The 15000-nt window shown below is 42.2% G+C and overlaps 1 protein-coding gene across 2 annotated transcripts in view; it reads left to right on the top strand.

Annotated features, from left to right (window-relative positions):
* The window catches only part of LOC143022628 (uncharacterized), a 375823-nt gene that overhangs the window by 40997 nt on the left and 319826 nt on the right, over positions 1 to 15000 (top strand). Inside the window, exon 1 of one of the 2 annotated variants that reach the window (XM_076180944.1) lies at positions 13038 to 13373. The exons of the other annotated variant lie outside the window; for it this stretch is intronic. Within the exon in view, the coding sequence (XP_076037059.1) occupies positions 13315 to 13373 (59 nt within the window). The 5' untranslated portion in view covers positions 13038 to 13314. Of the gene's footprint in view, positions 1 to 13037; positions 13374 to 15000 lie in introns of those variants that run through there. 2 annotated transcript variants of the gene reach the window in all.

Genomic DNA, 15000 nt, shown 5'->3' with positions numbered 1-15000 from the left:
CAGAAGCAAAGGAGTCTGTTAAGGTTTGTTGGAATCTGTCAAAGTCCGTTGGAGTCTGTCAGGTATTGGCCTATTCTGTCAGTTTATTGGAGAATCAGTGCAACGTCTGTAGAAGTATTCATGCGACCCAAGGTCGCTTGGTGAATCAGGGATGAGCAAAACTTACGGATTGTGTATATGTGATTCACCATGGTCTTGGATCACGTGCTGGACTCGTGTGATTGGCTCTTCTGTGAAATGGGAATATATGGGCCGCAGTGAGTGGTCTTTCCTAATCTCGGGAACCAGTAGCGTTTCGAGTTGGAAGAGTTTTAACCATCGATAGCTGAGTGGTCTAAGGCACTGACTTGGGAGCCTCTTGGCGCCAGAGCAGTAGGTTCGAATCCTCTGCGCAACGGTCATAAAAATTATCTGATTGATGTCGCTGTTCACTAGCGAATTACTCATATATATATATATATATATATATATATATATATATATATATATATATACAGAGGGATTTGCGTTCAAAGCTACGCGACGGCCGGGCCTGATTATGTGAATGATATCACTGCTACTAGCGATATGTTCTGTAATATATATATATATATATATATATATATATATATATATATATATATATATGTATATATATATAATATATATATATATATATATATATAATATATATATATATATATATATATATATATATATATATTACTGTATAGTTCCACTTTACAAGGAAAAAGGGGACAAGTGTGAGTGTAGTAGTTTCAGAGGGATCAGTTTGTTGAGTGTAGTTGGGAAGGCTTATGGGAGAGTTTTGATTGAGAGGATTAGGAGAGGAACAGAGGGAGTAATTGATGAGGAACAGTGTGAGTTTAGGATAGGTAGGGTTTACGAGGATAATTTTTTTGTGAGAAAGCTTTAGTAAAAGGTAAGGATGTTTTTGAGCCTTTATGGATTTGGAAAAGGCTTATGGCAGGGTAAACAGGAAGACACTGTGGGAGGTATTGCAGATATATGGGATAGGAGGAAAGCTGGTAAGAGCAGTCAAGAGGTTTTACGAGAGTAGTAGAGCTTGTGTTAGAATCAGAAATGGAGAGAGTGAGTGGTTTGAGGTAAAGGTGGGACTTCTCCTAGGATGTGTTATGTCGCCTTGGCTGTTCAATTATTCATGGATGGGGTGGTGCGAGAGGTAAATACAAAGGTAATAGGTCGGGGATTTGAGGTGGTAAAAGGAAATGGAGAAAAATGAGAGATAAGACAGTTGTTGTTTGCGGACGACACTGCGCTTGTAGCAGGACCAGAGGAAGTTAGTGACGGAGTTTGGGAAGGTGTGCGAAAGAAGGAAGTTGAAGATAAATGTGGGTAAATGTAGTGATGAGATGTACAAGGGGAGAAAACGGCAGCAGACTGGAAGTGAGTATTAAGGTAGTGAGACTGGAGAAAGTGGATATTTTTAGATACTTAGGTGCGAATATGGCTACCTCCCTTATTAGGGGGAAAGAGCCTTTGGTATATGTATATATATATATATATATATATATATATATATATATATATATATATATATGCTGGTACATTGTGACAAGTTGATGAAGTTGGAAAAAAAGTCACGGGTCTAGTTCCGAGTTTCTGAATTTATTCCTGGCCGGTTTCGCTCTATGCTCTGAAGAAGCATAGAGCGAAACCGGTCAGGAATAAACTCAGAAACCCGGAACTAGACCCGTGACTTCTTTTTCCACCTTCATATATATATGTATACATATATATATATATATATATATATATATATATATATATATATGAAAATCCATGTGAACAAGTTGTATAGACACGGTAAAGGAAACATGGACTGGAGGTGAAGCTTTTATTCCTGACGTTTCGTCTATCGACTTTCTCAAAGGAATGAGCATACTAGATACATACAGAGTTTATATACACGCCTTACGGCTCAAGGGGGTGTGCGAGCGTATAACGCTGTGTTCTGATTGGCGTCAGGAATAAAAAGCTTCACCTCCAGTCCATGTTTCCTTTACCGTGGCTATACAATATATATATATGTGTATATATATATATATATATATATATATATATATATATATATATATATATATATATATATATATATCCCGAGCCAAATAATAGACTTTCTTTTGCGTATTGACCTACAGGCTGCTGTCAGGGTCACAGATCATACTGTTGAATTATCGCTGAGAACGCCGTCATATCCCGGATTTGCTGAGACCTTTGGTTGCTAATTAGCTAGGAAATGTCATTTATTGTAAGATGGGGGCTGTTCGAAATGCCGCCAAGCGCCTTTCTCTCTCTCTCTCCCTCTCTCTCTCTCTCTCTCTCTCTCTCTCTCTCTCTCTCTCTCTCTCTCTCTCCCCCTCTCTCTCCCCCTCCCCCAAAGCGGCGGGAACATTGGCTGAAATTTTCAAAATGCCGCCAAACCGACGGCGATAGTGATCGAAGATGGCGTATGATCGCCCTCTCAAGTGGCGATATTATTCTTTACCCATTGTCATTGCCTTGGTACTTCGAGGGTGAGCACGGGGATGGGGGTCAGGGGGAAGACCCGAGGGCGAGTCGTGATGTCTTGGCGAGGTTCAAGGGGGAGGTTGTATCAAGGATATTCGAGGACAAACATCAGTGGTGAGTTGGGACGTGGAGGGTCAAGGGCGTAAATTTGACCTTTAAGTATGTGTGTGTGTGTGTGTGTGTGTGTGTGTGTGTGTGTGTGTGTGTGTGTGTGTGTGTGTGTGTGTGTGTGTAGTTCAGCCTTAATGATCCGCTGCATCAATAGACTGTTTTATTTCTATGGGGCGAAACGTCCAACCATGGAACAAATCGTCCAAGGCTGGGAGCGAACCGACGGGGGTGGGGGGCGAAAAAAGACCAGATACGGACCGGTCTATCCCCTGATGGACGATACATCCTCTGTACCTCATCACTGTGGCTTATTTCGGCCTTGTGAGGTATGTATGTATGGTGAAAAGTGCAGGTAATAAGAACTATTTACTCTAACAGCGTATTGATGCAGATAAACTTCCTGCAGAAGCGATTGCATGAAGTGCCAATTCGAAGATTCACTAACTTAAAACTTACATATAGACATAAATTCCATAAGATTTTTTTCCCCCATTGTAAGGTGGGTGGCCAGTCATTCCACGCCCTTCCATCATTTGTTTGTTTTTCCTGAACCATCATCTCATGGATAAAGGGCCATCCCTGAACCCTGCCCCACTGTCCGGGTCAGAAGCAATGCAGTAAGGCACAGCACATCAGGATCAGCACCTAAGCAAAACGCTCTAAATGCTGTTAACGGGATGTGTTGTGTGATTTTTTTTTATATGTTCCTTTGGGGAGTTTGTTTACCTGTTTCTTATTGTTTCCTTTGTGTATCTGACCTCGATGGGGACCAAATGGTCTCGAGTCTAGGCCGCTTTGACATGACATGTTGAAAACGGGTCATTTCCTGACTGAAATTACCTTCCCAGTTCACGCGAAGTTGGAAGCTAGAAACTCCTGGGATGGCAAGCCGCTGTTTTTTGGCCGGTGTTCGGGTCGCCTCCCCGTCTATCCAAGGCTGTCGGAAACCAACGCAAGAAACACGCAGCGGGTCCCGGGAATCGATCACGAGTTCGACACTCTATCCACTGGCCTAGATTGAAATGTTCACTGGAAAGGACGCGTACCGGGGACCTTTGGCAAGCGCAGCAAGGACGCTAATCACCGAGCCATCTCGAACCCTCCCCCAACCCCTCAACCCCCCCTGTGTAGGAGCAAGTGAGGGGTGGGGGGTGGGGGTTGCCTTGGTTACGACTGGCCTGGCGGGAAGAGGCGGACTGCGCAAACGGGAACCGCGCATCGCCCAGAAGAATAAAAGAGGAAAGAAAAAGAGAGACAGAAAGAGAGAGAGAGAGAGAGAGAGAGAGAGAGAGAGAGAGGGAGGGAGGAAGGGAAAGAGGGATAAGTGGGTGAGATGGGAGAGGAAAAATTAATTAGTGACAGATTATGGGGTGATCCCAGAAGTATGTGAAGAGACGGAGAGGAAGGGAGGGAAGGAGGAAGAGAAATGTGGCACCCTAGAAAATACCTGAACTAATAACGAAAAAAATTAAGGTAAGGATAAGCTCATTGCAACAGAATGTGAGATGGTCCAAAAGTCCAGAGAGAGAGAGAGAGAGAGAGAGAGAGAGGGGGTAGGGGGGAGTTTATATCATACGAGGGGCCAGGAGGAGAAAGGAATGTTATGTCGTGAGACTTGGGTCAACACAGCTCACGGAATCAGAACGTAAACACACACTGCATTGCTTGGATATGTATTCATACTAATCTCTTTCGAACTCGACCATCTTCCAAATCCATCCATTCCGGGGCCGGGGTGGTGCCAAGCAGACACGAGCACCTCGAGCAGCCAAACTTCGGGGTGACCCTCCGGCAGGTTTTCCGTGTGGGCGACTGCAAAAATTCCTTCCTCTTCAAGGGCTATCGACAACCTTCCCACTTTTTTTTCTTTATCGGCGAAGCTCAGGAGGCTTAGCATGGGTAGAGTGGCTCACTGAAATGAAATTAGGTAGTGGTGGACCAGTAGTGAGCGTTAAACCAACCACTGGTCGGGTCACAGCAATAGTGACGCTGTAGTGTGGGGGAGGGTTTAACTGTAGGCCTAGGTAGCTGTTTGTAGCCCGTCGTTACAGGGATTGATGAGCTAAATTGATGAAGTTGAAGCATAACTCGGACTTCGTCTCTCTGCAGTATATGCTTCTGAGACGCTAAAGTTGACCATTGCCCGCAGCGGGACATCATTTTTATGACGACTTCATTGCAGTTACCGTCACCGACTGAAAAAAAAAATGAGCCTACGCCAGGAGGCGCTGAGTAACTGTGGCCGGAGCCGTCGCTTTTTATCCCCATGCGCCGAGAATCGGAGAGAAATGCTGGATTCGAACCCACAGCTAAATGAACCCGAGACGAGCATGCTTCCAAATACGCCACTAGCGCACGCACTGATAGAGGTGGGAATGGAATATATATTAGTCCCCATGGCTCTGGAACCAAGAATGGCAGTTCTGTCTTGAATGAAAGTTGTCAAGTCAAGAAGCCTAAGAGGGGGTTTCCACGGTCTAACGGTCCGTCGAACGCGGTTCGACAGACACGTGTTTAAAGTGATGTGTGAACGGGGTATTTGGGGTTTAACCAACGTGTTCGACAACCAAATACCCCGTTCACACGTTCACACATCACTTTAAACACGTGTCTGTCGAACCGCGTATGGGCATGTGAAAAGAATGGAAGAGAGTGGAGTGGCAACCAAGAGAAAGGAGACTTAGAAAGACCTAGGAAGTGATTGTGTAAATAGAAACCTAGAGTAGAGGAACTCAACACTAGAAGAAGTTAATGAACTAAGACTATACGAAGATCGAGACGGGTGGAGGAGTTTGACCAAGATCCCAACGACTGACAGACATCATCTTCCTAGCGTCTGGTGAGAATAGTTTCAGAGGCTAGAGTCACACCGATGGACTTGGGGTACCAGTGCCAGAGGAGTTACAAAGGAGATCGATCACATACTAGTTAGTATTCTTTGGAAGATTCGAGAGTACTGCACGGTTTACCGGAGTGCTGAGTTCTTTGAGACCGATCAAAGACGTGTAGTCGCAGAATCCCAAGATGTAATCCTCCAGGATTTCATCAGGAGAAGCCCAGGGTTAGTGAGTGTACCGTAGGATTATGTAGTACCAATCTCCAATCGATTTCAAGTCCTTAACACCCATGAGTATCCTGAAAATCTACGGGAGATCTTCAAACGTGAAATCTGCCAAGGAGTGCATTGGAGAGCGTCCAGTTTCGAGGAGTGGTGTGGCGTTGCGTGAGACACTGGAGGTGAGCCGTGCTGTACTAGATTGGCTGGGGATCTGGATCTATGCAGAGCTCTGGAACGGTGGGCAAGAGTTGTTTTTAGGAGAAAGAGAGAAGGTATGGAGCATACCCTAGGAGGCGCTTAGTAGCTGCGGGCGGAGCCGTCACCTTTGCCCTCTGTGCTTCGACCGCTGAGGCGGGCAACTGTCACTGCTGGGAGTCGAAGGGAAGTGCGGGATTCAAACCTACGAATGCGAGGCCAGCACGCTTCCGACGACGTCAGGAGAATCGTTGAGGATGTCGAGAATGACGTCAATTGACCTCAAATAACCTCACCGTAACAGAAAAGTGGGAAGAGTGAGTTAAGCTCGTTTCACACGTATCGACTTTTCGCCGTGCGCCGTCCACGACACGACGTCTTACTCTCAAATAACCATGGGTGTCTATGGATGCTTTCACACGTGGTCGCTGAACGTGTGAAAGCGTCTATAAACACCCATAGGTTATTTGAGAGCACGACGTCGTGTCGTGGACGGCGCACGGCTAAAAGTCGATACGTGCGAAACGAGCTTTACTGAAAAACAACCCATGTACACCTGAAACCAAGAAAGGAAGATAAATGAAAGAAAAATAAAGAAAATGAGAAATAGGAAAATAAACACAATTGGACAGAGCAGTTGTGGCGTGACGTCATTGTGACGTCATATATTGTGACTTAAGGGCCATTTACACGGTCGAACAGTTTGACAAACCCGGTTTGTCAGGCAAGTGTTTGAAGTGATGTTTAACCGTGTGAATGGGGTATTTGGTCAAACGCGTTTGTCGAACGTGTTTGACAACCAAATACCCTATTCACACTGTCAAACATCACTTCAAACGCTTGTTTGACAAACCGGGTTTGTCAAACCATTTGACCGTCTAAATGCCCCTTTACGGGGTAAGATGGAGTTATCACGGAGATCATAGAAATGATCAAGTTATGATATTAACGAAATTCATTGAAATTTATTAACAAAATTTATCATTATCAAATTGAATGATCAAATTGGATTATCAAATTAATAAAATTAAGACTAATTAACAATTGTGATCTCAAAAATGTCCATTTCTATCACATAAAACATAACATATTGTTGCGTAGTTGTATGTATAAATGGTGCTGCAAAAGTGACTGGGAAACATGGCAGAGTTGTGGGAAAATATATGACCAAGGTCACAAGAAGTCAGGTCCATTATTCTGCGTCGTGAAAGTTTAACTCTCTTCCCCCCCCAAAAAAAAAAAAAAAAAATCTTCAGGGTTGCAAGAAGGGCATCAGAAAACAAGTCCTAAAAAAAAAAAAAAAAAAAAAAAAAAAAAAGAGAGAGATAAACGCGGATATTTAAATATTTACATGAAAAAATACAGCAAATTCCACATATATTACAATGTTGTGTGAACAGATGGAACTGGCGTATATTTAGCACTTGTATCACAGTGACTAATATGATATACTGCGCCAGGACAACAAAAATGTTACCTTCTTATAAACATACCACACGTGTGACATTGTACATATGTAGTGACAAAAATAACGCTGTCATCAGCGGTGTAGAATTGTCGCTTATCATTACATCTACAGGAGGGAGCTATCAAACAATGTCACAGACTTTTTCACTATATCAAACTTAGCAGGGAGGACTTGGTTAATTCCACCAGTGACGACCTTAGGAGGCTACAATTGCTCGAAGCATTCCATATTAGAAACAGAGCACCGGTCATTAATATCCAATCTAGTATGACTTCTAGTATTCCTTTGTTTTCCTCACGGCCTCCCTCCCTCCCCTCTCCTCCTCCTTCTCCCCCCTCCTCTCCATCCACCACCTTCCCCTTCTCTTCCTCCCCCCTCCCCCTCTCTCTCCGGCTGTACCCCTTCCTCCCTCCAGTGACCTCTCCTCCCTTCCCCCCACCCCTGACTTCAGAGGTCACATTGTTAGCCCCTTGGAGATTCGACCGTCTGACCCATGCATGTATATAACGTAGATCTCAAGCTTGTAATTGTTCACACCTACCTTTAGATGAAAGTAACCGCTTTCTTAGCATTCTATTGTATTGTACCTTTCATATAATACCAGAATTGTTCATGTATAATTTACTCGTTGCTGTGTGTAATTGTATTGTATCTTTCTCATATATTACCAGAATTGTTCATGTATAATTTATTTTTGTACAATTATCATCGTTGCTGTGTGTAATTGTGTACTTTTTGTTATTACATTTTTCTCTTGAAAATGTCTTTCTCAAGACGAAACGTTGCGCTCTACAATTAAAGGAAAAGAAATGGAAGAATACGGAGACCTAGTTTCTGTTCACCCGTTATTGGCAAAATTCTAATCAGGAAAATTGAGAATACGAGGAATAAACTGAATAACTACCGCAATGCTGTCGTTTTTAACTCTACGTATATATACATATATATATATGTGTATATGCATATATAAATATATACATATATATATATATATATATATATATATGTATGTATGTATATATATCTTCTCACCACCTCACCACCATACTCCAGGTAGGGCAGTTGCCCTGTCAGTTGTGATGCCCCGCAAAGTATCTCCATTGAATTCAGTCTCTGTACCTCTCATCTTCTATTGTCTTCATTGTCTCTCCTCTTGTTTTTATTGTTTCTCTGATTCCATCCTTCCATCTTTTCCTCCTGAGTCTCCCTCTTGGCCTTCTCCCTCTCCGACCTAGATATGGACCAAAAGGTCTCCTGTCGGTATGCTCCGTCTTTGTAGAGGGTACCTTTCTATTTCCATCCTTATCACGTGTCCATACCATCTCAATTGACTTCTCTCCACAAACGATGTTTATGTATATATATGTGTGTGTGTATATATATATATATATATATATATATATATATATATATATATATATATATATATGCATGTATACACTTATGCATGTGTGCGTGCTTTCTTCGACCTTGTATACCGATAGGCTCTATTATTGTATCTCATCGTGTTGGAAGAACTTCCGGTTATAAACATCACGAAGTTTTTGCCAAAACAACTCGACAGGATTTCTGACGCAATTCAGTAAGTGTTCACCGGAAGCTCATTTTCTCTCTCTCCCCCCCCTCTCTCTCTCTCTCTCTCTCTCTCTCTCTCTCTCTCTCTCTCTCTCTCTCTCTATCTCTCTCTCTCTCTCTCTCTCTCTCTCTCTCTCTCTCTTCGTCGTCATCCCCTTCTTTCCTTCTCCTTTTCTTTTTGTATTTATTTTTTTTTCTTCGTCCTCCTCTTTTTGTTCATCTTCTTCTTAATTTTCTTGTTCATCTTCTTCATCTTCTGTTTCTTCTACGTTTTCTTGTTCTTTGTCCTCTACTTCGTATACCATGCATTGTATTTGGAAAACGTTTTGTGTTTCGGAAACGTTTTGGTGTTTCAGAAACGTTTTGTAGTTTGAAAACGTTTTGTCATACTTTTTTTTTATATAAATTAATACCGTTCCCATATGTCCATTTTTAATTTGTTTTGCCAAATGCCCATCACACCAATTCCCTTAACCTAACCTAACCCAACCCAACCTAATTTTTTATTGTATTTTCATTAATTTATTTATTTAGTCATTCATTCAGTAGTTATACCATTTGTTTATATTGATTTGTTTATTTATTGAAATATTTATTAATTAATTCAGTTTATATACAGTATATGTACACACATGTATATGCATGGGGGGACGGAGAGGGGGGTCGCCGATTTAATGAAGCGGCCTTGCTGTGGATGTGCTGTGTCTTGCGACACTGCTTCTGACCCGTATATATATATATAAATATACATATATATATATATATATATATGTATATATATATATATATATATATATATATATATATATATATATATATATACTGTATATATATTTGTATATTTATTTAGTAAATCGTTTGACGTTTGTCAAAGGAAAACCTGGAAAAAGTGCCAAATTCCTCGTGGCAAGAGAATTCCATTAACCAGTTTTATTCCATTGACCATTTTTAACGTAGTCAGGGAAATCCCAGTAACCGGTATAACAGGAACTAATGGATCCTGGTACCTGGACACTTCGTGTGAGCAGCATGAAGTGTAGTTAAATGATTTTGTAATATGTGTTCCAATATACGAATAAAATCTCAGCAGAGGCAAGCAGAATAAAGATATAAAAGTTGTGTAGGTCACTTGACTGAATTGATAAGTGTCATGGATTACTTTGAGTGTGTATAGGGCATTTCATGGGTTTGGAAAAGGTATATGACATAGTTCACAGAGTTTGTATGGAATATATTGAATATTTACAGGGCATATCATGGGTTTGGAAAAGGTATATGGCATGGTTCACAGAGTTGGTATGGAATATATTGAATATTTACAGGACATTTCATGGGTTTGGAAAAGGTGTATGACATGGTTGACAGAGTTGGTATGGGATATATTGAATATTTACAGGGAATTTCATGGGTTTGGAATAGGTGTATGACATGGCTGACAGGGTTGGTAAGGAATTATTGAACTAGCCAAATTACCCGCGCGGTGCTGCGGGCAAATGATGATCATTTTAATTTTGATAGAATTTGTGGAGAAAAGTTACACGTATCAGTATAACTCAATGGAAAAGGTAACAAAAATAAAATATTAAGAAAGTAAGGAAAAATCAGTTTGAGGAGGGAGACGCCCTTTGGAAATAAAACATACTTATCCAAGTAGCCTGGGTTATGGTGAATATATACGTTTTTGGGGGGAGTTTGTGAACAGACAGAGAGACAGACAGACAGAGGCTACTACTTTATTATAGTAGATACAAATGATAGTTATCCAAGTACCTTGGGTTATAAGGTTTCAGAATATATATGGTTATAGGGGTCTATCTGCAAAAACCTAGGAGTTCGTGAATAATCCCTAACCTAACCATACCCCACCTAACTTTAACCCTTAACCCTAACCAAAATATTTTTTTTAAATGAAATATAGTTATCCAAGTACCTGGAGTGATAGGGTATCAGAATATATATGGTTATGGGGGTCTATCTCCAAAACTCTAGGAGTTCGTGAACAGACAGACAGACAGGCAGAGGCTACTTTATTATAGTAAATGTTGACATGGTATTTCATGGATCTGGAGAAGGCGTGTGAGTCGTTATGGTATATATGAAGTATTTACATGGTATTTCATGGCTTTGAGGAAGGCGTCTGACATGGTAGACAAAATCGTTATGGCATGTATGGAGTATTTACATGGTACTTCATGGATTTGAGGAAGGCGTTTGACATGGTGTATAGTGTTTATATAGAGCAGTGGTTCCCAAACTTTTTTCTGTCATTTCCCCCTTGCACCCAGTTCAACCATCCAGATATCCCCCTTTCATGTGTATGAGGGAAAGAGTAGTTAAAACACACTGTGACTATTTACTAATTTATTTTTCAAATGTACATATATACTGATAAACAGGCATTCTCTCTCTCTCTCTCTCTCTCTCTCTCTCTCTCTCCCTCAGACATGAGAAAATTCATCTGAGATTTTTTTTAGTTCGTAGGTAGTATAATTATTTCCCCCCCCTGGTAGCTTCAAATTTCCCCCCAGGGGGAAATTTCCCCCAGTTTGGGAACCACTTATATAGAGTATTTACATGGCGTTTCATGGATTTGGAGAAGGCGTGTGACAGGATAGACAGAGAAGTGTGTTGGAATGTATTGAGGATATTGGAATGGGAGAGGAGATCGGGTATGAGATTAGTCATGAGAACCTAAGTGGGTCTGAATGAGGTCATGAACTAAATTAAATGTTACTTGCCTTGTCCCGCCATTCCTTCCCTTACCCCCCCCTCTCTCTCTCTCTCTCTCTCTCTCTCTCTCTCTCTCTCTCTCTCTCTCTCTCTCTCCACCGAAGAGGATGCAGTTCTGAAGTGAGCAAGTGACAGATTTAAAGTGATTCTCCTTTGAGTGGAAAATGAGTCTCCAATCATTGAAGAATGCTGGGTGGTTCTGGTCCGTAGGGGTGTCGTTAGTCCAACACGGGGTCGGTCGCACCGATGAGGTACTCTTAGGAAGAGGAGGGGAAGGGGAAGAGGAGAAGAGGTGGTGGGGAGGAGGAGGAGGTGGTAGGGGAGGAGAATGAATGAATAATGAAATTGCCTGTCGTTAGCCAGAACGCACTATACAAAGTTGGTCCCTCTTGAAAAGTGAAGTGGATGTGACGAAACGTGCGAAAGAGCAGATGGCTTGACCAATGAGCAACGCCGACCACCTGTGACGTAGGTATGACGTAATCGCTGCAGTCCGTCGTTGCAAGATGCATTGCTCCCCTGATTCCGTTTTCTATTGCCAAGGTCTCAGACATCGGGGGGGGGGGATTAATTTGCAAGTAAATAAAATCACCTGTCTGCAGCCAGAATGAAATTTTAGAAAAAAGTGTATATTCTCACCTTGGGCAGTAAATGGGGAAGAGAATTTTTGTTATAAGGAGAGAGAGAGAGAGAGAGTGAGAGTGAGTGATTGTTGGTATTCAATTGTTGTTGTACTGGACGGTATTGTATGCCACATCGAAGGAAATTGAAAAAAACAATGATAAAGTTAATGATAATGATAGTAATAAGTAAATATATAAGAAATGTTCCGCAGACGCGTCTGTATATTGATGTCTATTGACTGCATCCCAATACCTTAGTGTGTCAACGAGAAGTCCTTGAAAATGTACACAAACTACGTATCTTCCATCTTTAATTTTTATTTCTTTCGTTTTGCCCTTTTTTTTCTATTTTTTGCCCAAGCGCCCACGCAGTAGACCATTGCCAATGAACGTTGTTTTCCCCTTAATGTTTTGATTCTGGTGACCTACATTAGAAGCTTGTGAGTAACGTTCTACATCAACCAAAACTTGATCCCTTCAAGCTATCACTCGGCGCAAGCGTACTTCACGCACACTTGAATATGTCCGGCCACAGGTCTCGTATTTACTCTGGATTTCTAGCCAAACTATCCCCTTCTATGACTAGTTCATCGTTTAGGAGTCCCAAGGAGAATGGTACGGGTCACCTGGGGAGGAGGTTTCGGCTTGAGAATGTCGAATGGGTCGAACGCGAAATTAAACTCACCGCGAATTTTGGCGCGGAGTGAGAATCACGCGGAGGGGTCCACCGGGCTGCGATGAGCGAAGAGAGCTCAGTTGGAGCCCAACAGCTCTGGGTTCCATTCGCATGTGCCCGTTGCTGTCCCTGACTGCAACACTATATATACATATATATATATGTATACACATATACATGAACTCTGGATGTTCAAATAAAGCAGTGAATGTATTAGAATAGTGTTACTTGCAGTGTTTAGTCATCGTGCGAGTGCGTAGCTCATATGAAATGTTATACCCAGCGGAGCCGAAGAACGGCTCTTCTCTAGATACAGAGTAATTTGAATGTTTAGACCAATTCCGCTATGACAGCAACTAGCATGGCTTCCCCCGGACAGAGCACCTCTGACACCAAGATGTCAAGGTAGGTTTGATGATGATGAGAGAGAGAGAGAGAGAGAGAGAGATAGCATGCGCACGCACACACACACACGCAATATTCCAATAACCCCGACTCTTGCCATGTAAATTAAATAGATATAATGGTGTTGGTCAACCTTCATGGTAGATACATCATTATAAATCACTTGTCCGGTGGTGTGTGTGTGTACAAGGAACGTAATGAGCGACAAACGACCACAAGACACAGAATGACAAACTATCACTATCATAGGACAGATTTTAATCTTTTGTCCCTCCTTATAATTCACACTCAAAATTCTTCTTCGATAATCGTTTGTGTTGGGGAAGAAAGTTGGCAGCACGCTTAGCTAGAAACTAGAATAATCGTGGAGGACTTTGTCTATAACCCAAAGAAAATAACACGAAGACAACTGAAAACTGTGCCATAGCAGGCAACCGGCAAGGCAGACTCGCCCTCGTTCCGTACACCAGACGCAATATTATTATTTATATAATGATAGATAAACAAAGGAGGAAAACAACAACACCTCGAGAGGTAGTAGACACATCTAAGAAAGGTAAAACGTCTATCTACTTTAAGCTAAGCTACACGTAGGGCGACTCACAGCTGTTCTAGAAAATATAGAATTTCATTGGCATAGATTAGTGTGGCGATGTAGCAGGAGCCACCACGGCCAACCACAACGTAACGAGAATGCGCCTTACACTCGCAAGGGCACGTATATCGAAAGCTCCTGTCCACCTAATAAGCCGGATGGTTAAAACATACACCTCACAGTTATGTATCACGCGTCCATTCATGAACCCAGTGTCGTTGTCCCTATCCCCCCCACCCTCTTCCCCCCTCTTAGCACCCTGGGGATGAAAGGGTCATCTCTCACTCCAGCCACGCCTCTCGGGTCATATTGTGCTTTTGACAGGAAAGCGATCATTAGATGAATGAAAATGGCGAGCAGGAGACTGTAGATAGCAAATGATTTTACCATTGCGTAGAGGCGAGGAAGATGATTTCCCGGCAGATAAAGTTCGCCCGCCGGGGGAATATAATAAACCACCGAAATCATAAAAGGGGTTAATCTCGACCTGCCTGAAATGGGTTGAGGATAACCCGCTAGAGTTAATCTTCAGTTGGACGAGATTGCTTGGCGACAGGCAGGTGAACCGGCTTAAACCGCAGGTTAAGGGAATTATCTGGTTAGAGAAACGGTTTCAGGCGGAGCTGCATTGGACACACTGACCTGAATTGGATGTTTTGTTTGTGTCCTTTTTGCTCTTGCCTGCAGGGCCGCCTGTGTACGACGGCGGAATGTCAATATCAACACACGCACACACACACACACACACACACACACACACACACACACACACACACACACACACACACACACACACACATGTATATATATATATATATATATATATATATATATATATATGTGTGTGTGTGTGTGTGTGTGTGTGTGTGTGTGTGTGTGTGTGTGTGTGTGTGTGTGATTAGAATAAACTCTCCTGCTGGGATTCGAACCTTTCCTGAGCGGCTGCTTATTATAAGGCAAAGGCCGTACCGTTGCACCGCGATGACCCTACACACACACACACACACACACACACACATATATACATATATG

Source organism: Oratosquilla oratoria, chromosome 3, assembly GCF_046742065.1.
Source record: "Oratosquilla oratoria isolate Oo_2021 chromosome 3, ASM4674206v1, whole genome shotgun sequence".
NCBI classification, from domain to species: Eukaryota; Metazoa; Arthropoda; class Malacostraca; order Stomatopoda; family Squillidae; genus Oratosquilla; species Oratosquilla oratoria.
Note: the sequence above shows the minus strand (reverse complement) of the source record. Positions and strands in the feature narration are given on the sequence as shown.